Here is a 24,496-nt window from a genome sequence, read left to right on the forward strand (position 1 = left end):
GCATGTGCTTGTAATCCCAACTACTCGGGAGGCTGAGGCATGATAACTGCTTGAACCCAGGAGGCATAGGTTGCAGTAAGCCGAGATGAAGCCACTACACTCCAGCCTAGGCAACAGTGAGACTCAGTCTCAAAAAAAAAAAAAAGCCAGGCACAGTGGCTCACGCTTGTAATCCCAACATTTGGGAGGCTGAGGCAGGTGATCACAAAGTCAAGAGATCAAGATCATCCTAGCTAACACAGGGAAACCCCATATCTACTAAAAATACAAAAAACAATTAGCCGGGCATGATGGCATGCATCTGTAGTCCCAGCTATCCAGGAGGCTGAGGCAGGCAAAATGCTTGAACCCAGGAGGCAGAAGTTGCTGTGGGCCGAGACCACATCACTTCACTCCAGCCTAGGTGAGGAAGGAGATCCAGGCATCTGGGATCAATTTCCCCTTTGACTGCCACTCTGCGTTTCAACAGAAGAAAATGCTGACCAACTGGCACCTCCTGATTCACCTTCCTGTAGGTGGCAGGCTTGGTCTTGGGGAAACTCTCCGGAAGACACCGTTTTTACTTAAAACAAGATAAAACCTAGAAACCTTTTCACATGTGAGTCCTAAAACTGTAAACCCTAAACCTTTTCACTGTAAACCAGAAACTTTTTCACACGTGATTCCTAAAACTGTAAACCCGAAACCCTTTCTTATGTGATTTCTAAGACTGTAAACCTAAAAGTCTTCCACGCGTAATATCTAAAGTATAAGCCTATATAAAGGCAGAACCTTCGTTAGACGAGCTGAATTGAGACTAATTATTCCTCAGCTCCTGGCTGTAATAAACTCCTTCCTTCCCCATTCAGTGTTCAAGGGCTCTGTTTCCCGCCGCTCCTGCTACATTTTTGGTGTGTTGGCCACATTTTTGGTGAGTTGGCCGGGAAGTGAGTCTCGGATAGCAGATGGTGGGAAAAAGTCTCTCAGGCGTTTGCCTAGCCCTGTGAAGCATCCTTGCCCATCCTCAACGCAAATCCTGACAGCACTCCTGGGCAGGTATTTGCCCGGTGGAAAAGCCGAACTGGAGCAGAGCAGGGAGGCCCCGCAGTGTGGATCCACCCAGTGGCTGAACACGGAGAAGGAACATGTACTTGGAACATCCGGACAACTAAATATGGTAAGATTAATCCAGGGGAAAATAGCCCACCCCATTTTGGATGGAAGCGTGGCCTAATCACCCACAGGTGCCAGATTCAGCACTTAGGAACGTGGAGCTCACGCGCTCTCTCTGTAACTAACCTTAGAAGCGTTTTGCTTATGGTTTCTAATTGGAAGGAAAGCGAGAGAGACGGAGAGACAGAGAGAGAGAGAGAGAGAGAGAGAGAGAGAGAGAGAGAGAGACAGAGAGACAGAGAGACAGAGAGACAGAGACAGAGAGAGAGTGTGTGTGTGTGTAGATGGGTCCCACTGAACTCAGTCGTGAAAGGTGTGTGTAGATGGGTCCTACTGAACTCAGTCGTGAAAAGTATTGGGCCCATTAGGAGGAGCCTCACGTGTCGAGCAATTTGTTAAGAATTAGAGACAGCCACATAAGGCTGGGTGAAGAAGCCTCTGCCATCTGGGCATTGTGAAAGGATTGAAGTAAATGTAAATCAGAAAGTGCTCCGTGCTGCCTCTTGCTGGGCAGGAACGGCTGTAAGTGAACTAACACTCTCCTAACTGTGGGAATTGTTTCTTTGGAGTGTTAGTATGGGTCATTCCCACAGCAAGCCCACCCCTTTAAAGACCATGCTAAAAAATTTCAAAAAGGAATTTTGTGGGAATTATAAAGTAACTATGACACCAGAAAAATTAAGGACTTTATGTAAGGTAAACTGGCCAGCATTTAACGTAGGCTGGCCCCCAAAGGGGACCCTAGACAGGTCTCGTCTCCAAAGTAAGGCATAAAGTTATATGCAGCAAGCTAGAGCACCTCAATCAATTTACATACATGGATTCGTGGTTGCAGTTAGTTTTAAACCTTCCAAAGTGGTTGAGAGGGCAGACAGCATCTATTTTAGTGGCCAAGGGACAGACTGCTAGAAACCACCATCCCCACCCCTGCCCCAAAGAGAGGCGCAGACTCCCAAGGTTCTGGCAGCTCCAAGTTTCGTTTTGTTTTTTTTTTTTTGAGACGGAGTTTTGCTCTTGTTACCCAGGCTGGAGTGCAATGGCGCGATCTTGGCTCACCGCAACCTCCTCCTCCTGGGTTCAGGCAGTTCTCCTGCCTCAGCCTCCTGAGTAGCTGGGATTACAGGCACACGCCACCATGCCCAGCTAATGTTTTGTATTTTTAGTAGAGACGAGGTTTCACCATGTTGACCAGGCTGGTCTCGATCTCTTGACCTCGTGATCCACCCGCCTCGGCCTCCCAAAGTACTGGGATTACAGGCTTGAGCCACCGTGCCCGGCCTGCTCAAAGTTTTTTTTTTTGAGACGGAGTTTCGCTCTTGTTACCCAGGCTGGAGTGCAATGGCGCGATCTCAGCTTACCGCAACCTCCGCCTCCTGGGTTCAGGCAATTCTCCTGCCTCAGCCTTCTGAGTAGCTGGGATTACAGGCACGCACCACCATGCCCAGCTAATTTTTTGTATTTTTAGTAGAGACGGGGTTTCACCATGTTGACCAGGTTGGTCTCGATCTCTCGACCTCGTGATCCACCCGCCTCGGCCTCCCAAAGTGCTGGGATTACAGGCTTGAGCCACCGCGCCCGGCCTGCTCCAAGTTTTTAATACCAAGGAGCCACAAGCTCTCGCTAACCTACTGCAAACAATTATTCAGACTCATAACCCCAGGAATGGGCATGCGTCTGTAATCCCAGCTATCTGGGAGGCTGAGGCAGGCAAATTGTTGAACCCAGGAGGCAGAGGTTGCTATGAGCCAAGACCGCACCACTTCATTCCAGCACCACTTCACTCCAGCCTAGGCAAAAGGGTGAAACTCTATCTCAAAAAATAAAAATTAAAAAACCTTTTGAAATTAAACAAGGTAAAGATACATCATAAACATCTCTACGAGTTGCCATTTCAGAGGTATATATAATCAGGCACCATTCAGCATTAGAGAAGAGCATTGGACTGAAATTTTTTTTTTTGAGACGGAATCTTGCTCTGTTGCCCAGGCTGGAATGCAGAAGTGCATAGTCTGCTCCCTACAATCTCCGCCTCCTGGGTTCAAGTGATTCTCCTGCCTCAGCTTCTCAAGTAGCTGGGACTACAGGCGCCCACCACCACGCCAGGCTAATTTTTGTATTTTTTGGGTTTTCACCATGTTGGCCAGGCTGATCTCCAACTCCTGATCTCAGGTGATCTGCCCATCTCGGCCTCCCAAAGTGCTGGGATTAAAGGTCTGAGCCGCTGCGCCCGGCCGAACTGTTTTTGTTCACACTGGAACAAGATTAACTCTTAAAGTCAGTCAGGCTAGGCACTGTGGTTCACACCTGTAATCCCAACACTTTGCGAGGCCGAGGCAGGAGGTTTCCTTAAGGCCAGTTTAAAACCAGCCTGGACAACATGGTGAAACCACGTGTCTATTAAAAATACAAAAATTAGCTGAGCATAGTGTTGCACCCCTGTAATCCCAGCTACTCAGGAGGCTGAGGCACCAGAATCACTTAAACCCAGAAGCAGTAGGTTGTAGTGAGCCAAGATCGTGCCACTGTGTGACAGACTAAGAGTCTCAAAAAAAAAAAAAAAAAAAAAAAGTTATAATTGAAGGTTTGCTGATGATTCTTTTGACCAAGTACATAATTTTAAGCCTTGTGAATTCCAAATATAATGAAAAGGCTCTAAGAGTACATGCATTAAGAGAAAACAAAATACAAAAATGGATTATTCAGCTTTAACACATTAACTAAATGCTACTAGCACAAATGCTAAGGTACCTAAGCAATCTACCCAGGAAGACAAGATTCATTGTTTAAGAGAGTCCATCAGCAGGTACAACAGAAAAAGACTTCCAGGGAACGTCATGACTCCCCAGTTTGGGAAATACTTGGGCTCCCTCCCAGCTTAACAGAGTAGTTCCTGTTAATTACAAGTTATAAATATTAACTATAGCTCTTTCCTTTTGCCTCACTACCCACCTGAGAGCAAGATGGGTCACCAGCAGCTCTACTGGAGCCACTCACAATAATTCAGCCAGGGTTCTCGATCTTGTTGCGTCTGCTCAAATCAGCAAGACCTGACCCAAATTACAGCCTCAATATGCATCACCATTGTTTCTATCAGTAAGTGAAGAAAATGGGTTTCATTAAGTTGGGATATATTAAGTTGGACGAAGTGATCTTCCTTGAATGGATTTTCCAAATCATCCACCCAATGAAAGAAACCACACTAGCTCTTTGCACATACAATAAAAATAAAATTTTTAAAACTCTTCAAAAAAAAAAGATTAACTAACAGCACTGGAGAGTTAAGAATGGTTGACACATCAGAGATGGGTGTCAGAATACCATTGTAAGATGGCCACACCAAGTGAAAGAAAGAAAGGGTGCAAGTGAAATATATTCATCCACTGACTCTTGTCTGGCTCTCTGGGGTTATCTCCTACAGGCTGTCAATCTATGGTGGATACTTATATATCCTCATGCTAAGAGTACAAGCAATGTGAGTAAGCTCTGTGGAATTGTCCTCCAAATTTCCCTTCCCCCAGGGCAGAGCTTCTACCTATCTCTGTCCCTCATAATCTAGTACGGAGGCTACAGTTCAATCAACTTTAAATTTTTTTGCCCTATTTCATCAACCACTTTATCCCACAGCAATTTACAGAGAAAACAGATTTCATAATAATGAAATCTGTTCAGGCTGAAGTGCCTGAACTCCCTGGGCTCAAGCAATCCTCCAGCCTCAGCCTCCTGAGTAGGACCACAGGCATGTGCCACCATCCCCAGGTAATTTTCTTTTTATTATAGAGACAGGGTCTCACTATATGGCCCAGGCTGCTCTCAAACTCCTGGCCTCAAGCAATCCTCAGCCTCCTATCTGAGATTAGAGACAGGAGCCAACAATGTACCCAGCTTTGTTTTCTAGTATTTTGATCCATACCCATTTTATATATATATATTTTTTTTCTTTTTTTTTTTTTGAGACAAAGTTGTACTCTGTCACCAGGCTGGGGTGCAGTGGAGCAAATGAAGCTCACTGCAACCTCTGCCTCCCAGGTTCAAGCAATTCTCATCCCTCAGCCTTTTAAGCAGCTGAAATTACAGGCACTCTCCATGAAAGCTGGCTAATTTTTGTATTTTTAGTAGAGATGGGGTTTCACCATGTTGCCCAGCTTGGTCTCCAACTCCTGACCTCAGGTGATCCACTCGCCTCAGCCTCCCAGAGTGCTGGGATTACAGGCATGAGCCACAGCACCCAGCCTGAAATAAAATTTAAGTATTTTTAAAACCAGTTAGGCCCAGTGCAGTGGCTCACGCCTATAATCCCAACACTTTGGGAGGCTGAGGCAGGCAGATCACAGGAGGTCAGAAGTTCGAGACCAGCCTGACTAACATGGAGAAACCCTGTTTCTACTAAAAATACAAAAATTAGCCAGGCACAGCAGTACATTCCTGTAATCCCAGTTACTCAGGAGTCTGAGGCAGGAGAATCCCTTGAACCCAGGAGGTGGAGGTTGCCATGAGCCAAGATCCCACTCCAGCCTGGGCAACAAGAGCGAAATCCTATCTCAAGAAAAAAAAAAAAAAAAAAATCAGTCATGGCCAGGCACAGTGGCTCACACCTATAATCACAGCACTGTGGGCCGGGCGCGGTGGCTCAAGCCTGTAATCCCAGCACTTTGGGAGGCCGAGGCGGGTGGATCACGAGGTCAAGAGATCGAGACCATCCTGGTCAACATGGTGAAACCCCGTCTCTACTAAAAATACAAAAAATTAGCTGGGCATGGTGGCACGTGCCTGTAATCCCAGCTACTCAGGAGGCTGAGGCAGGAGAATTGCCTGAACCCAGGAGGCGGAGGCTGCGGTGAGCCGAGATCGTGCCATTGCACTCCAGCCTGGGTAACAAGAGCGAAACTCCGTCTCAAAAAAAAAAAAAAAAAAAAAAAATCACAGCACTGTGAGAGGTCGAGTTGGGTGGATCACTTGAGCCCAGGAGGTGGAAACCAGTCTGGGCAACATGGCAAGACCCTGTCTCCATTTAAAAAAAAAAAAAAAAAAAAAAAAATTAAGACATATATTTAATCACAGCTTAAAGAGATAATTATTAAAAGAGGGGAAAACTCATTTAGGCTTAGTGATTCACGCCTGTAATCCCAGTACTTTGGGAGGCCAAGGCAGGCAAATCACCTGAGGTCAGAAGTTCAAGACCAACCTGGCCAATGTGGTAAAACCCTAACTCTATAAAAATATAAAAATTACCCAGGCATGAGGGCAGGTGCCTGTAATCCCAGCTACTCGGGAGGCTGAGGCAGGAGAATCACTTGAACCTGGGAGGCAGAGATTGTACTAAGCCAAGATGGAGCCACTGAACTCAGCCTGAGCAACAGAACAAGAATCCATCTCAAAAAAAAAAAAGGAGAAAACCACTAAGAGGATTTGCTACATCAAACAGGAAAATCCTAACTTCAAAAGGTAAACTTTTTTTCATTTTTTGAGATGGAGTCTCACTCTGTCACCCAGTATGGAGTGCAGTGGCACAATCTTGGCTCACTTTAATCTTCGCCTCCCGAGTTCAAGTGGTTCTCCTGCCTCAGCCTCCTGAGTAACTGGGTTTATAGATGCGTGCCACCACACCCAGCTGATGTTTTTGTATTTTTTGATATTTTAGAGATGGGGTTTCACCATGCTGGCCAGGCTGGTCTCAAACTCCTGATCTCTAGTGATCTGCCCACCTTGGCCTCCCAAAGTGCTAGGATTACAGATGTAAGCAACCAAGCCCTTCCCCACCCCCCTTTTTTTTTTTGAGACAGGGTCTCACTGTCACACAGAATGGAGTGAAGTGACAGGTTCAAGCTCACTGCAACCTATACCTGCTGGGCTCAAGGGATCCTCCCACCTCAGCCCTCCAAGTAGCAGGGACCACAGGCACAGTACCACCACACCTGGCTAATTTCTGTATATTTTGTAGAGACGAGGTTTCACCATGTTGTCCAAGCTCCTCTTGAACCACACTGGGTTCAAATCATCTGCCCGGCTTGGCCTCCCAAAGTACTAGAATTACAGGTGTGAGCCACTGCATTCAGCCAAAAGATGAAAAACTTTTTTTTCTTTTTTTTTTTTTTTGAGACAGAGTTTCGCTCTTGTTACCCAGGCTGGAGTGCAATGGCGCGATCTCGACTCATTGCAACCTCCGCCTCCTGGGTTCAGGCAATTCTCCTGCCTCAGCCTCCTGAGTAGCTGGGATTACAGGCACGTGCCACCATGCCTAGCTGATTTTTTGTATTTTTAGTAGAGACGGGGTTTCACCATGTTGACCAGGATGGTCTCAATCTCTTGACCTCGTGATCCACCTGCCTCGGCCTCCCAAAGTGCTGGGATTACAGGCTTGAGCCACCGCGCCTGGCCGAAAAACTTTTTAATATAAGTCGGACAGTGGGCCAGGAATAGTGGCTCATGCCTATAATCCCAGCACTTAGGGAGGCCAAGGCAGGTGGATCACCAAGGTCAGGAGTTCCAGACTAGCCTAGCCAAGATGGTGAAACCTATTTTCTACTAAAAATACAAAATTAGCTAAGCGTGCCAATTGTGGTGGCTCACACCTGTAAGTCCAGCACTTCAGGAGGCCGAGGCAAGCTGATCACCTGAGGTCAGGAGTTCAAGACCAGCCTGACCAACATAGAGAAACCGTCTCTACTAAAAATACAAAAATAGCCAGACAGTAGCGCATGCCTGTAATCCCAGCTACTCAGGAGGCTGAATCAAGAGAATCGATTGAATCCAGGAAGCAGAGGTTGTAGTGAGCCGAGCTCGCACCACTGCACACCAGCCTGGGCAACAAGAGCAAAACTCTTGTCTCAAAAAAAAAAAACTTGGCCAGGTGCGGTGGCTCACACCTGTAATCTAGCACTTTGGGAGGCCAAAGAGGGCAGATCACCTGAGGTAGGGAGTTTAAGACCAGCCTGACCAACATGAATAAACTCGTCTCTATTAAAAATACAAAAAAATTAGCCGGGCATGGTGGTGCATACCTGTAATTCCAGGTACTCAGGAGGCTGAGGATTGAACCTGGGAGGCAGATGTTGCAGTGAGCTGAGACTGCGCCACTGCACTCCACCCTGGGCAACAAGAGTGATACACCATTTCAAAAAAAAAAAAAAAAATTTAAAAAGTGTGGTGGTGCACACTTGTAGTCATAGCTCCTTGTGTGGCTGAGGCAAGAAAATCACTTGAGCCCAGGAGGCAGAGGTTGCAGTGAGCTGAGATCTCGCCACTGCACTCCAGCCTGGACTACAGAACAAGAGTTCATCTCTTTTTTTTTTTATTTTGTCACACATCACAATCTGATTTTTTTGTTTGTTTGTTTGAGAGTTCATCTCAGAAAAAGGAGTCTGAGCCAGACGCGGTGGCTCACATCTATAATCCCAGCACTTTGGGAGGCCAAGGCAGAAGGATCACCTGAGGTCAGGAGTTCAAGACCAGCCTGGCCAACATGGTAAAACCCATCTCTACTACAAATACAAAAATTAGCTGGGCATGGTGGTGTGTGCCTGTAGTCCCAGCTACTCAGGCAGCTGAAGCAAAAGAATCACTTAAACCCAGGAGGCAGAGGTTGCAGTGAGCCAAGATTGTGCCACTGCACTCCAGCCTTGGATGACAGAGCAAGACCCTGTCTCAAAAAAAAAAAAAGGAGTTTGAGACCAGCCTGAGCAACATGGCAAAACCCCATTTCTATAAAAAAATACAAAGATGAGCTAGGCATGGTGGCATACACTTGTGGTCCCAGCAAAGGGAGGCTAAAGCAGTAGAATCGCCTGAGCCAGGGAGGCAGAGGTTGCAGTGAGCCTAGATGGTGCCCGTTGCACTCCAGCCTGGGCAACAGGAGTGAAACTCTTTCTCCATAAATAAATAAGTAGAAAAAGTATAAAAGCAATTGCTCTTAAATGGTAGTAATTATAAGAGTAATAAAATATCTGGTATGATAAAGAGTCTCCACCGCCCCAACACTACTGGCATCACAGCCTGTGATATTCTTTACTTCGCTAGTTCACTGGTGAAAATATCCTGCCAATTTGATCTTAAACTCTGTTCCATTATGCCAAAGGACCATTAAAAAAAAAAAAAAAAGCCAAATGCAGGGTAGAATGAGCTGGCAATAGGATCAGTTTATATTGAGTCATTCTATCTGCACGGAGATAAGTTTCCCACATTACCACTTAGAACACACATGTAATAAAAAACAGAACCGAAGAAAAATGAACTTTGGCATTTTTGCTTTTGGAAGTTGCGGGGATGGACTCCTGCAATTATAGGAGAATGTTCGACATTTGTACTCATCTCATTATCAAGTTTACAATCTCTAAATTACAAGCAAAATTATGGCAAAACAATTCTTTGGCCTGTAATGTCCTACTTGATTGCAATACTTCTGTCTGGTTTATCTTGCCTAAGGAAGCAGAAATAGGTCAGAACATGGACACTGGAATCAAAGACTGATTTCAGAAACCAGGTTTTACCTGGTAACTAAGCTTCAGTTTTTCACTTTTCAAAAAAGTGTATCTGGCCAGGTACAGTGACTCATGCCTGGAATCCCAACACTTTGGAAGGCCGAGGTGGGTAGATCACGAGGTCAGGAGTCGAGACCAGCTTGGCCAACATAGTAAAACCTCGTCTCTACCAAAAATACAAAAATTAGCCAGGTGTGGTGGTGGGCACCTATAATTCCAGCTACTCAGGAAGCTGAGGTGGGAGAATCACTTGAACTTGGGAGGCAAAGGTTACAGTGAGCCAAGACCACATCACTGCACTCCAGCCTTTTTTTGAGACGGAGTCTTACTCTCTGACAGAGAGTAAGACTCCGTCTCAAAAAAATAAAGGGTATTTATCTCCTTCATAAGATTGCTGTAAGGATTAAATACAGGAAATACAATAGCCCAATGCCTAGAACATAATAAATGTTTCCCTTATCATCAGTGGTTCTCAATCTCTTTTCCACTCTGCCCCAAGTGTCAAATCAGGCTCCTATCAGTAACAGTGGCTAATAAGGGCAGAGATTCTTCACCCAGAGCTATGCCCCTTCGCTCTTCAATTATACTACCCTCACCACAGCTGCCTATTCAAGTGGCATCTACCTGTTGCCATGTGTTTCCCAGCAGGATGGCTGAGCTGTAAGATCCACTCCTTTACCTGAGAGCAAAAGTGAAGAACCTCTGGTCTTCCCTCATTCAACACGAAAGTTTCATAATACCTCCTGGAAAAGGGGCATGAAAAACACAACAGACTCTGCTCTAGAACTGTTCAGTCCAGAAGGTGAGAACAACACTAAAACTAGTACAATACACTATAATGATTATAGAAAAGTAATCTGTGGGTGGTCCACAACTGCAACATACCAACTACCCTGAGTTCCATAATGTTATTCATTAACATTAATGTGTCCAAGTGTCCAGTGGGTTCAAGTGACCAGCCCAAAGAATTGTGTCCTGCCCAAAGAACTTTGTAATGATAAATGCCAATTCATGTGTCTAGCCCAAAGAATTGTACTGTAACAATGAATGCCACTTCCAAGGTCACTACTTTAGGCTACCCGGGTGAGAAACAGGTTTTGCCATTTACTATTATTAACTCAAGTTTACTAACTGAGCTGGATAAAACTGCTCAGTAAGTCAGATGTGACTCCGTATGATAGGGCTCCATATAAGACAGAGGCCTGAGTAAGCCTTCAAGAAGCTCTTGATAACTTGCAGAGCAATAATCAGATCTTAGAGCTCTGCCAAGAACTGACCCTAGAGTTTGATTTGTTCACTTAGCAAAGAACAGGCCAAGAACCTTGACTCTCCTTTCAGCTTTCACCCACCAAGTCTATCATAAGGAAACACAACAAAAGATCTTATAGCTCTTTATTACAAATTTTAAGAAACCAATGTTGCCAGGCGCACTGGCTCACGCCTGTAATCCCAGCACTTTGGGAGGTCAAGGCAGGTGGACTGCGAGGTCAGGAGTTTGAGATCAGCCTGGCCAGTATGGTGAAACTCCGTCTCTACTAAAAATACAAAAATTAGCTGGGCGCCGGGTGCGGTGGCTCAAGCCTGTGATCCCAGCACTTTGGGAGGCCAAGGCGGGTGGATCACGAGGTGGAGAGATCGAGACCATCCTGGTCAACATGGTGAAACCCCATCTCTACTAAAAGTGCAAAAAATCAGCTGGGCATGGTGGCACGTGCCTGTAATCCCAGCTACTTGGGAGGCTGAGGCAGGAGAATTGCCTGAGCCCAGGAGGCGGAGGTTGCAGTGAGCCGAGATCGTGCCATTGCACTCCAGCCTGGGTAACAAGGGCGAAACTCCGTCTCAAAAAAAAAAAAAAAAATTAGCTGGGCATAGTGATGCACACCGGTAGTCCCAGCTACTCAGGAGGCCGAGGCAGAAGAATTGCTTGAACCTGGGAGGTAGAGGCTGCAGTGAGCCAAGATCACGCCACTGCACTCCAGCCTGAGCGACACAGCAAGACTCCATTTCAAAAAAAAAAAAAAGTTTATGATTCCTAAATAACATTTAGCCAAATGGTACAGAAATTACAGAATTTATTTTTGCTCCCCTACACAGATGACACCCAAATCAAATACCTCCTACCTTGATCTCCTGCTACATGTAGAGCTGCCTACAGTATATACCTAGATATTCTACTTCTACCTCAACTCAACAGGTGTACTACCAAATTAAATACCTTGTCCCAAACCAAAGCCACTTTGCACTCCTTTTCCTCCATTACTTCATTTTTCCAGGATATAAGATTTCTAATTCAGTCACCAAATTCTGTACTTATCTTCGTCCTGAAGAAAGAGAAACCTTCTGGCCACGCGTGGTGGTTCATGCCTGTATTCCCAGCACTTTGGGAGGCCAGCACAGGCAGATCACGAGGTCAGGAGTTCGAGACCAGCCTGACCAACATGGTGAAACCCTGTCTCTACTAAAAGGCTAAGGCAAGAGAATTGCTTGAACCCAAGAGGCAGAGGTTGCAGTAAGCCAAGATCGCCTCACTGCACTCTATGACTCCGTCTCCCAAAAAAAAAAAAAAGAAAAAGGAAAGAGAAATCCTCTTTTTTCTTTGTTTTGGAGATGGAGTTTCGCTCTTGTCAAAGAGCATCTTGTTGGTCTAGAACTCCTGACCTCAGGTGATTCACCCTCCCTGGTCTCCCAAAGTGCTGGGATTACAGGTGTGAGCGCCACCGTACTCAGCTGAAAACGTTTTCTTTTTTAAAAAAATTTTTTGAGGCAAGGTCTCTCTCTGTTGCCCAGGCTAAAGTGCAGTGGCACAATCTATGTTCCTTGTAACCTCTGCCTCCCAGGCTCAAGTGATCCTTCTACCTCAGCCTCCCAAGTAGCTGGGACCACAGGCATGTGCCACCATGCCAAAATAATTTTTTTTTTTTTTTGGAGACAGAGTTTCACGACAAGGAGGGAAAAAGAGAGAGAGAGAGAGAGTTTCACTCTTTTTAATTTAGAGACGGGGTTTCACCATGTTGGCCAGGCTGGTCTTGAACTTCTGACCTCGTGATCCACCCACCCCGGCCTCTCAAAGTGCTGGGATTACAGGTGTGCGCCACTGCACCTGGCCGAGAGACAGAGTTTCACTCTTATTATCCAGGCTGGAGTGCAGTGGCACGATCTCAGTTCACCACAACATCCGCCTCCCAGGTTCAAGCAATTCTCCTGCCTCAGCCTCCTGAGTAGCTTGGGATTACAGGCATGAACCACCACACCCAGCTAATTTTGTATTTTTAGCAGAGACAGGGTTTCACCATGTTGGTGAGGCTAGTCTCAAACTCCGTACCTCAGGTGATCTACCCGCCCTGGCCTCCCAAAATGCTGGAATTACAGGTGTGAGTCACAGAGGCCAGCCTGCTAACTTTTGACATACCTTCTTTTTCACTGCTCACCTCAGGTCTGATAGTTTTCCAATTAGTCTCAGCCCTCACAACAACCTCTTATTGTCAATGCAATCTTTCCAAAGCACCACTGCATAAAAGCCACTCCACATTTACACCCTCAAAAATCCTGCTGCCTACTGAATTAAGTAAATCTCAGTCTGGGGCCAGGCACGGTAGCTCACACCAGTAATCCCAGCACTTTGGGAGGCTGAAGCAGGCAGATCACTTGACACCAAAAGTTTGAGACCAGCCAGGCCAACATGGTAAACTCCATCTCCACACACACACAAAAAAAAATGGCCAGGCACAGTGGCTCATGCCTGTAATCCCAGCAGTTTGGGAGGCTGAAGCAGGCAGATCACCTGATATCAGGAGTTCAAGACTAGCCTGGCCTATCTGGTGAAACCCTGGCTCTACTAAAAATACAAAAAAAATTAGTTGGGCATGGTGGTGGTAGCCTAAAATCCCAGCTACTCAGGATGCTGAGGCAGGAGAATCACTCGAACCTGGGAAGTAGAGGTTGCATTGAGCCGAGATCGCGCCACTACACTCTGGCCTGGGTGACACAGCGAGACTCCGTCGCAAAAATAAATAAATAAATAATTTTTTAAAAATAAAGAGAAAAGAGGAACTCATATTCAGTAAGTCTCTTCTGAAGCTCTATTATATCCTAAATTCTAGGGATCAGAATATTGACAAGAATAAAGTTTGACACCCACCTTCAAGACTCCAAGCAAATAGGAAACAAACACAGCACCTTAGCAGGTATATAGTAAAGACTCAAAGTACCCTAAATGGCTAGGCATCGTGGCTCACACCTGTAATCCCGGCAGTTTGGGAGGCTGAGGAGGGTGGATTGTTTGAGCCCAGGAGATCAAGACCAGCCAGGGCAATGTGATGAAACCCTGTCTCTACAAAAAACACAAAAACTTAGCCACATGTGGTAGTGCATCCCTGTAGTCACAACTACCCAGGAGTCTGAGGTGAGAGGATTACCTAAACCAGGGAAGTCAAGGCTGCAGTGAGTCGTGACTACACTACTGTGCTCCAGCATGAGGAACAGAGTGAGACCTTATCTCAAAATAAAAAAAAACAAAGTCCCCTAGGTGCACACACAGAGTTTCCTATACCTTATACTTCTTAGATTCCCCCACCATTGATACTAAGGGTTGTGCCAGTAAAACAGAGACCTGTCACCAATGTGCTCAAATTTCTATGGAATAGGAAGACAAATTTTGACTCTGTTTCTTTTTTTTTGAGACGGATTCTGGCTCTGTCACCCAGGCTGGAGGGCAGTAGCACGACCTCGGCTCACTGCAACCTCCACCTCCCGGCTTCAAGCAATTCTCCTGCCTCAGTCTCCCAAGTAGCTAGGATTACACACGCTCACTAGGCCCAGCTAATTTTTGTATTTTTAGTAGAGATGGTGTTTCACTGTGTTCTCCAGGCTGGTCTCAAACTCATGATCTCATGATCCACCCACCGCGACCTCCCAAAATACTGGGACTACAAGCATGAGCCACAACGCAAAGTCTGTCTTCATTTCTACTATGGTAAAGAACCTGGCCAGGTGCAGTGGCTCACATTTGTAATCCCAGTTCTCTGGCAGTTCAAAGCGGGTGGATCACTTTGAGCCCAGGAGTTCAAGATCAGCCTGGCCAACATGGTAAACCCCATCTCTACAAAAAAAAAAATACAAAAATTAGCCAAGAGTGGTGGTGTACGCCTGTAGTGCCAGCTACTCAGGAAGCTGAGGTGGGAGGATCGCTTGAACCAGGAGGCAGAGGTTGCAGTGAGCCAAGATCACACCACCGCACTCCAACCTGGATGACAGAGCCAGACCTTGTCTCAAAAAAAAAAAGAAACAAGAGTGGGCACAGTGGCTCACACCTGTAATCCCAACATGTTGGGGGGCCAAGGTAGGTGGATGACTTGAGGTCAGGAGTTCGAGACCAGCCTCACCAACATGATGAAACCCCCTCTCTACTAAAAATATAAAAATTATCTGGGTATTGTGGCAGGCACCTGTAATCCCAGCTACCAGAGAGGCTGAGGCAGGAGAATTGCTGGAACCTGGGAGGTGGAGGCTGCAGTGAGCTAAGATCACACCACTGCACTCCAGCCTGGGCAACAGAGTAAGACGGGTCAGACTCTGTCTCCAAAAAAAAGCCAGGTAATTACAAGCGCACGCCTGTAATCCCAGCACTTTGGAAGGCCGAGGCAGGCAGACCACAAGGTCAGCAGTTCAAGACCAGCCTGAACAACATGGCGAAACCCTGGCTCTACTAAAAACTCAAAAATTAGCCAGGCGTGACGGTGCATGCCTGTGATCCCAGCTACTCAGGAGGCTAAGGCAAGAGAATCACTTGAACCTGGGAGTTGGGAGGTTGCAGTGAGCCGTGATCACACCACTGTACTCTAGCCTGGGAGACAGAGCAAGACTCCATCTCAAAAACATAAAAAGAAAAAATAAAAACAAATATGGTTCACTTTTGGGGAGATCAGAGGAAGTATAATAAATTCAGGCATGCACGTATACCTGTACCTGATTTTTTTTCTGAAGTAAAACAGAAGCACTAGAGGCCTAATGAAAAATGTCAGTTCTCACTCATTAGTACTCAGGTGGGTGATAGAAAATGTACCCCTGCAAATTCAACCTATACCCAATGTCAAAGAATCCCCTGATCAAAACAGTGTAATCTTCTGGTTGGTCTCTATCAAGAAGTCAGGAAACATGAAAAAGGCTAACCTCTCTTCAGAGTAAAATATGCTATGATTCTCGGTATGATTTTAGATTAATAAGACTAAATACGTTAAAATTAAAAACTAAACAATTTTACAAGAGGACAAAGATGGTTAAAACCTAAAAACCACAACCACTTCTCTCTGACACAGTATCAGTCCCATTTCAAATAAATTTCACTTGAGCAACTGATGTTATCAACTTCCCCCTACTTTTTAACTACAACATCTTAAAATCAAGTCACCCACACCCAAGGGAAAAGATTCAAAAGTATGTATCTGTCCTATAAACAACCCAACAGTTCTTATGTCAATACAAAAAAAAAGTATCCTTTGTTCCAAAAAAAGTGTTCTTAAAAATGCATTCTTCATTCAACACCAAACTAAGTACCTCAAAAAAAAAAAAAAGAAGAAGAAAAATGCATTGTAGAGGTCAGGCACCGTGGCTCACACCTGTAATCCCAGCACTTTGGGAGGCCGAGATGGGTGGATCACTTGAGGTCAGGAGTTCAAGGCCAGCCTGGCCAACATGGTGAAACCTCGTTTCTACTAAAAATACAAAAATTGGCTGGGTGCAGTGGCTCACGCCTATAATCCCAGAACTTTGGGAAGCCAAGGCAGGCAGTTCACGAGGTCAGGAGTTGAGACCAGCCTGGCCAATATGGTGAAACCCTGTCTCTACTAAAAATACAAAAATTAGCTAGGCATGGTGGCACACGCCTGTAGTCCCAGCTACTCAGGGGGCTGAGGCAGAAGAATCGCTTGAACCCAGGACGTGAAGGTTGCAGTGAGCTGAAATCATGCCACTGCACTCCAGCCTGGGTGACAATAGTGAGACTGTCTCAAAAAAAAAAAAAAAATTAGCCAGGCTTGGTGGTGCACACCTTAGTAGTACCAGCTACTCAGGAGGCTGAGGCAGGAGAATAACTTGAAGCTGGGAAGTGGAGGTTACAGTGAGCTGAGATTGAGCCACTACACTCCAGCTTGGGTGACAGAGTGAGACTCCATCTCAAAAAAATGAATGAATGAATTGGCTATTTACTATTTACCACCAGAATGATAAATGACCCAGTGATAGTATTACAAACATCAAACTTTAAAACAAGTAACTGTTTGGACCAAGTGAAGTTAGCAATTTAAGTTTGTAAAGACATTCATTGAAAGCAGACATCTTAAGTGGACAGTAATTATAAAGAATGTCAAAGCTGAAATAGTGAACTTTTTTTACCTGATGTTCTGCATGAATGTTATCCCCAGTAGGCCATCGATGTTTGCTATTATTATAGCCGCCTCCTCCACTTCCTCCTCCCCCAAGCTGCTCACCATGCTGCCTCTGAAAGAAGTAGTCCACCATAGCGTCGTCCTGGGAACGGCCTGCAACTCCTATGGATCCTGGGACAGGGCTGGAGTGAGTCCCAGCTGCAAGAGCCTGATTTGCAGCTGGTTGTGGCTGCGCTTGCGACCCTGTTCCAGATGTCAAAACAACAGGCATGTTGGGATTAGCTGGTTCTTGAGGGTGATGTTTCAGGTGGGGGCTGAAAGAGTCCTGCCAAAGCACTGCTTTTCTCTTCAAGACACATGCAACGCTCATTCCACCAACACCTAAAGACAAACAGGTTACAAATATTTAATATTTACATCTTTTGAAACATAAAATACACTAAGATAAAAACATGAACCCCAAGTCATTTGCAATAAATAAATGTTGTTGGTGGCATGCACTCTTGACAAGGTATTGAGATCAGAACTCAATAATATAACTTCAAAAAGTTTATTTTGTTAACAACATGTAGCAATATAGAATTATACTTCTATCAATCTACCAAACTTATTTATATCTCAAACCAACTGACAGTTGTTAAATGAACAAAAGCTTTTTCTTCTTGAGACGGAGTCTAGCTCTGTTGCCCAGGCTGAAGTGCAGTGGCACAATCTTGCCTCACCACAACCTCTGACTCCCAGGTTTGAGCAATTCTCCTGCCTCAGCCCCCTGAGTAGCTGGGATTACAGGCATGCACCACCATGCCCAGCTAACTTTTGTATTTTTAGTAGAGACAGGGTTTCATGATGTTGGCCAGGTTGGTCTCAAACTCCTGACCTTAGGTGATCTGCCTGCCTCAACCTCCCAAAGTGCTGGGATTACAGGTGTGAGCCACCGTGCCCAGCCCCAAACTTTTTTAAAATATCACAACTTTGGCCGGGTACAGTGGCTCACACCTGTAATCCCAGCACTTCTGGAGGCCAAAGCAAAGGATCATGACAGGAGTTTGAGACCAGCCTGACCAACTCTGTCTCAAGAAAAAAAATGAAAACACTAAGGTACAGAAAAACGTTGTGTCCAAGGCCATTCAACTGGCAAGTGGCAGAGAAAGAATTCAAACCCTAATCTGTTCTGTCCCCAAGCCTATTTCTTTCCACTAATCCCTTGCAGGAGTAACTCAACAATGTCTCTCATTTGTATCCTCTGGAAGACCAACAAAGAATCCCTGAACTGTTACTATGAAACACTACTATTTAAGTTCCTTAAAATCAAAAACTACATCTGTACTTAAGATAGATCACTTGCCAGCTGTGAGTACTTTAAAAAAAAAAAAGCTAGAAAGTGGCGAGGCATGGTTGTTCACGCCTGTAATGCCAGCACTTTGGGAGGCCTGAGGTAGGCGGATCATGAGGTCAGGAGTTCGAGACCAGCCTGGCCAATATAGGGAATCCCCGTCTCTACTAAAAATACAAAAATTAGGCCAGGCATAGTGGCACATGCCTGTAGCCCCAGCTACTCCGGAGGCTAACGCAGATGAATCTCTTTTTTTTTTTTTTTTTTTTTTTGAGACGGAGTTTCACTCTTGTTACCCAGGCTGGAGTGCAATGGCGCGATCTCAGCTCACCGCAACCTCCGCCTCCTGGGTTCAGGCAATTCTCCTGCCTCAGCCTCCTGAGTAGCTGGGATTATAGGCACGCGCCACCATGCCCAGCTAATTTTTTGTATTTTTAGTAGAGACGGGGTTTCATCATGTTGACCAGGTTGGTCTCGATCTCTCGACCTTGTGATCCACCCGCCTCAGCCTCCCAAAGTGCTGGGATTACAGGCTTGAGCCACCACGCCCGGCGATGAATCTCTTAAACCCGGGAGGTGGAGGCTGTAGTGAGCCAAGATCACACCACTGCACTCCAATCTGGGTGCAGAGCAAGACTCTACCTAAAAAAAAAAAAAAAAGCTACAAAGTAAACAAATCAGTTACCAATTAGGACACACCTGTCCACAGCTACCAATCTAATTTCAAAGCCATGGGTCTAACAGGCTACTGCTACAAACGCCTTCTCTCTCCTCCACGCCCTGCTGTGATACTTCAAAAATAAATTTATATGAAATCTACTATCCCTACAATAAAAATAATCAAAAAAAAAAAAAAGAAATCTCTTCTGTTGAATAAATAAACCTTCTGATAAAGCAGCATTTGCTTTTCACAACTAAATTCATGTTTTGAAGCCAGAATAAGACACAATGGAATTTGTAATTTGTTTAAAGCCTAATTTGGAAATGCCTACTCTAGGTTAAGAATTCCAGTCCAGCCAGGCGCAGTGGCTCAAGCCTGTAATCCCAGCACTTTGGGAGGCCGAGGCGGGTGGATCACGAGGTCAAGAGATCGAGACCATCCTGGTCAACATGGTGAAACCCCGTCTCTACTAAAGGTGCAAAAAATTAGCTGGGCATGGTGGTGCGTGCCTATAATCCCAGCTACTCCGGAGGCTGAGACAGGAGAATTGCCTGAACCCAGGAGGCGGAGGTTGCAGTGAGCCGAGATCGTGCCATTGCACTCCAGCCTGGGTAACAAGAGCGAAACTCGGTCTCAAAAAAAAAAGAATTCCAGTCCATCAGAACCTTAGCAGGGACTGGAGTAGTCTAACCTAGACACTAATCCACGCTCAAGTACCAAAACTAAAAAGTCATGGCCCTGTTTCACCACTGGTCTTTCGAAAGTGTAAACGAGCCTAATGCCTTCCTGCTTGGTTTTTTAGTATTTTTGGTATTTAGTACCAATACTAGACAGTCCCATTTTGTTCTAAAGGGAAATCTCAATCTAACACTCTTTGTTCCAGAATAGGCCAAGAGTTCCAAAACCCAATTTCTGCCACTAAACCAACAACCTGTTTCTTCACCTAGAAAATGAAAGAAATCCTTCCTCTATGACTCCCAATGTGGGTTTGGGTTTTCTTTCTTAATCAAAATAAGCTTAATATAAAGGTTTTTGGTAAATTTAAATTCATTGTTAAGACTTTCAGAATTTAGTTACCACTAGTTGAGGCAATGGAACTCTAGTCCCTAACAGAATTCCTCAAACAGCAAATGCAATCTTTTGTGAAAAGCCTTGTCAAAATAGTTATCTAGAAGGGTGAAAGGATAATGAGAAATTACCTAAGGAGGACAATGTATGTTATTCCAGTGATGAACACAAAAAAAGCCCCGACTTCACCACTACGCAATATACCCATGTACAAAATTACACTTGTACTTCGCAAATTACACAAATAAAATTTTGAAAAAGAAAAAATAGCCAGGCGCCGCCTGTAATCCTAGCACTTTGGGATGCCGAGGTGGGTGGATCACCTGAGGTCTGGAGTTCAAGACCAGCCTGGCCATCATGGTGAAACCCCATCTTTAGAAAAAAAGAAAAAAGAGAAAATAGTTATCCAGGGAAGAATATCCACATAAAAGTAAAGTTTATCACTGAAGTACACTAAACACAACTTCTTTCTAAAAGGAATGGGGGGAAGGAAAGACTGCTATAAAAATGTTCAAACAAGGCCGGGCGCGGTGGCTCAAGCCTGTAATCCCAGCACTTTGGGAGGCCGAGGCGGGTGGATCACAAGGTCGAGAGATCGAGACCATCCTGGTCAACATGGTGAAACCCCGTCTCTACTAAAAATACAAAAAAATTAGCTGGGCATGGTGGCACGTGCCTGTAATCCCAGCTACTCAGGAGGCTGAGGCAGGAGAATTGCCTGAGCCCAGGAGGCGGAGGTTGCGGTGAGCCGAGATCGCGCCATTGCACTCCAGCCTGGGTAACAAGAGCGAAACTCCGTCTCAAAAAAAAAAAAAAAAAAAAAAAAAAAAAAAAAAAAAAAAAAAAAAAATGTTCAAACAAAACAATTGGCTTTTGTAAAGCTATCTGTATGCCCTAAGACTTCCTGCTTTACCTAAAGAGGCAAGGCAGTTTCTCAAACCAGAGAAAACGTGGCAGAAGAAGTTTCAAAGTTAGCAAATACCTAAGCAATTAGCATGTGTCTTGGGTAGTTTTGTAGTATTTTGGCAAATACAGTGCAAAAAATTAAAAACTCATATCCTAAATATCAGAAAATACTTAAGTTGCTGCTACCTTCTATGGAACTCTCAAAGCTCACTACACTTATGTGTAGCATTTAAAATGTGATTTTTTTACAAATGACACCTTATAAAAATAAGTACTTTAAAAAATAATAATAATAAGTACTTTAAGCAACTAGCTACTCTTTCACAGCTTTCAAATGTTGACAAAGTTTTTTAAAATATCACTCATAGAGTTGAATTAAAAGGAACACGGTTTAATCTACTTCCACGGCTCACCTTTTACTAAAATGCTTAGTGGTTTAAAAGGTGTTTATTTTTACCACACTAAACAAACATTCTGCGGTCATAAATTTATTTTAAAGCAGTTCATCTCAAACCCAAACTAAACAAATTCCAACTTCAAAACGTTGTGGCCTTGAACAAAATGAATTCAATTGTGGCTAAAGCAAAACACTAACTCAAAGTTCAGAATCCGGAGAGCGTTTCCAAAGAGCCCCGATAAAGAATCAACAGTCTCTGAGTGTTTTATAAAGTTAAAATTAGCAATGGGTCAAAATGTTTATTTTGCTTACGAAAACTGTATTGGAAGCCACATTTCTTGGGGGTGGGCCTGTCTTGGTAAGTTTTTAAGTGCTTTCAAAAAACAAACAAAATGCTAAGCCTATTGTTTCGGAAGTTAATTGACTTTAAAACAGAACCCAGGAAAAGCTTCATAAAATCTTATTCTTAATTAATCCCAGTAATAACAGGAATTTAGCAAAATGATATCGAGGGCTGAGAACAGTATTTTCTTAACTGAACAATAAAAGGCAACAGACCTTGAAGTTACAGGAAGATAAAACCTTCTCTGGTAATGCTGTATGGGTTTCTGGCTTTGTTTTTTCGGGGGAGGGGGCTACAGGAGGGAAAAGTTACAGGAGTGTATTTCTCACTTGACGTGGGAATGATACTGACAAGCAGAACAAATGACCTATGTTTACCAAGCACGTTTGTGAGGACTAAAACTATCTAGTATTGTGTACCTGGATTTTCCTACTAGCAAGGGGTGAACCCCTCTTTGAGTCAAGAGAGACACTAACACGGGGACGCTCAAAGAGGAAGAACCCACCAAAAACACAAGCTCACACGGAAACAAAAGGCCACAGCACCCAGGAGCCTAAAAAGCATTCTGAAACTTCCTGATCGCCACTTCTCCATATTTAAGGCTCGCAAAGTTCCCCCACCGTGAATCTCGCCTGTGGACAAGGGCCACGGCTGCTTCTAAAGCGCTTTATTGTTCCTCCTCCTCCGGCGCTGCCATGGAAGCTCAAGAAGTCGAAGAAATCGGGGTGGTACAGAATTACACTTCATGGCCACACAGAAGACTCCGGGCTTCGCAAACCCATCAAAAACAGCAACCCGAATGGAAACATCAATCTTCGGTGGTTCCCAACAGGGCCGGGCAAAAATGTAGAGGCACGTCTACGCCCTGGGCTCGGGCCTAAACCCCCTGCATTTTCCTCGCTTCGACCCCGCTCCCCACCCCCTCCCTCCTTTGATAACAATAGGGGCCTTGCTGCTGACTCCAAAACATGTACGAGGAACAGCGAGTGAGAAGCCTCAGCCAGGGCCCCGGCGGCTTTTCCAAAGCCCTTCTCACCCCCACAACCGCTCTCAAACACCAATACAAAGAGCCAATCTGCTCGCTAGGGGTCCGGAGCAGCATTTGGGGCCGGTGGGGTGCGGATACTCACGGGCGGAGCGGTAGGATGAAGATGGATTTCAGCCCCCCGATCTTCTCTCTCCGGCGCTCTCGCTCCCCCTTACCTTTCACTCCAACAACATGGCGGCCCACTGGGGACTGGGCTGGCGCGGTGCATCCTGGGATAGGCTCCGGCCCCGGCCCCGGCGGTGGCAGCGGCATGTGCGGAGAAGGCTGGCGGCTCTGGAACAGGTTGCCTGGTTGCCATGCCAACCCAGGGCCTGTGTGAACTCGGGAAACTCGCAGGCAACACAACCGCTGCGCGCGAGTGCCCGCCCGCTAGGCGGGCGCGCGCCGTCGGGGCCGAAAGCTGAGATCCGCCGGCCCGCACCTGGGAGAACGCGGCCCGGAGCTGGGCACCCGGGGTGGCGTCTGTGACGCTCGATCGAGTCTCGAATGAGCTCCCCGCGCCCGCCGCGCCCTCGCAAGCTCGCCCCGGAGCGCTGCAGCCTGCAGGCTTCGCGAGCCGCCACCGGCACGGCTCTGGCCCTGGAGGTGCAGGGTTCAAACCCCTCACTGCAGCTTTCTAGCTCGGTAGCCTTATTTAAATCGACCTGCCTCCATTTCCACATTTGTAAAACAAAGAAGAAAATAACCCCCACTTAACAGAATGGCCTGGAGGATTAAGTGGAATAATGTATGTCAAGTGCTTAGTACAGTGCGTGGGCCTGGTAAGCAGTCCCACAACATAAATGAAAAATGCGGGGTTCCTTATTCAAATATTATTACGAATTTCAAGATGGCAACAGCACAACATTCAATTAAGAACACGAAGCTGCCCTGCTTGTAAGCACTTTATTTTAACGTCAGCTGTTATTCTATCCACTTTCGAATATCAGTGGGAATGTGGCCACTTAATGAAGGTAACTTTTCAAATCACTCGTATTTGTGACGATACACTATCTCAAACTAGACTCAAAATAGATCGAAAACAGACAAATCGCAATGCTATGAAACACCAGAAGAAGATATGGGGGGAAGGTTTATAATTGGAGGAGGGGAAGGTTTATACTCATTAGTCAAAATCAAAAAATCATAAAAGATCGAAAGAAATATAAACATCTGGGGGAGTGAGTGGCTCACACCTGTAATCAAATCACTTTGGGAGGCCGAGGCGAGAGGATCACGAGATCCGGAGTTTGAGACCAGCCTGACCAACATGGTGAAACCCTGTCTCTACTAAAAATACAAAATGCTGGGCATGGTAGTGTGCGTCTGTAATCCCCAGCTACTTAGGAGGCTGAGGCGGAAGACTCTCTTGGACCCAGGAGGCAGAGGTTGCAGTGAGCCGAGATGGCACCATTGCGATAGCTTAGGCGACAGGGCAAGACTCCGTCTCATATATATATACGCATATGTATACATATATATGCATACATACGTAAACATCTGTACCAGGAAGAGATACCATCAACAAAGTAGAACAAATGGCTAAAAATTATTTGCAATACACATGGTAAGCAAATGGTTGATCATCATGATAAACAAAATTTCTCCCATCAGGGTCCTGGTGCAGTGGCTCACACCTGTAATCCCAGCACTTTGGGAGGCAGAGGCGGGCAAATCACGAGGTCAGGAGTTGGAGACCAGCCTGGCCACCATGGTGAAACCCCATCTCTACTAAAAATACAAAAATTGGCAG

The 24,496-nt window shown here is 45.5% G+C and overlaps 1 protein-coding gene across 15 annotated transcripts in view; it reads right to left on the reverse strand.

Moving 5' to 3' along the window:
- Nucleotides 1–22,942, reverse strand: part of PUM1 (pumilio RNA binding family member 1) — a 145,304-nt gene extending 122,362 nt beyond the window's left edge. For 14 of the 15 annotated variants that reach the window (XM_074380422.1, XM_074380421.1, XM_010348172.3 and 11 more), the window contains exons 1-2: nt 22,847–22,942; nt 17,016–17,389 (exon numbers count right to left, since the gene is read on the reverse strand). In XM_074380422.1, coding sequence (XP_074236523.1) covers nt 17,016–17,378 — 363 coding nt within the window. In that variant the 5' untranslated portion in view covers nt 17,379–17,389; nt 22,847–22,942. The remainder of the gene's footprint in view (nt 1–17,015; nt 17,390–22,846) is intronic. The other variant, XM_010348174.3, reaches the window with a different exon arrangement.
- Nucleotides 22,943–24,496: the final 1,554 nt, after the last annotated feature.

The sequence above is a fragment of the Saimiri boliviensis genome, chromosome 11, assembly GCF_048565385.1.
Source record: "Saimiri boliviensis isolate mSaiBol1 chromosome 11, mSaiBol1.pri, whole genome shotgun sequence".
In the NCBI taxonomy this organism is placed as follows: domain Eukaryota; kingdom Metazoa; phylum Chordata; class Mammalia; order Primates; family Cebidae; genus Saimiri; species Saimiri boliviensis.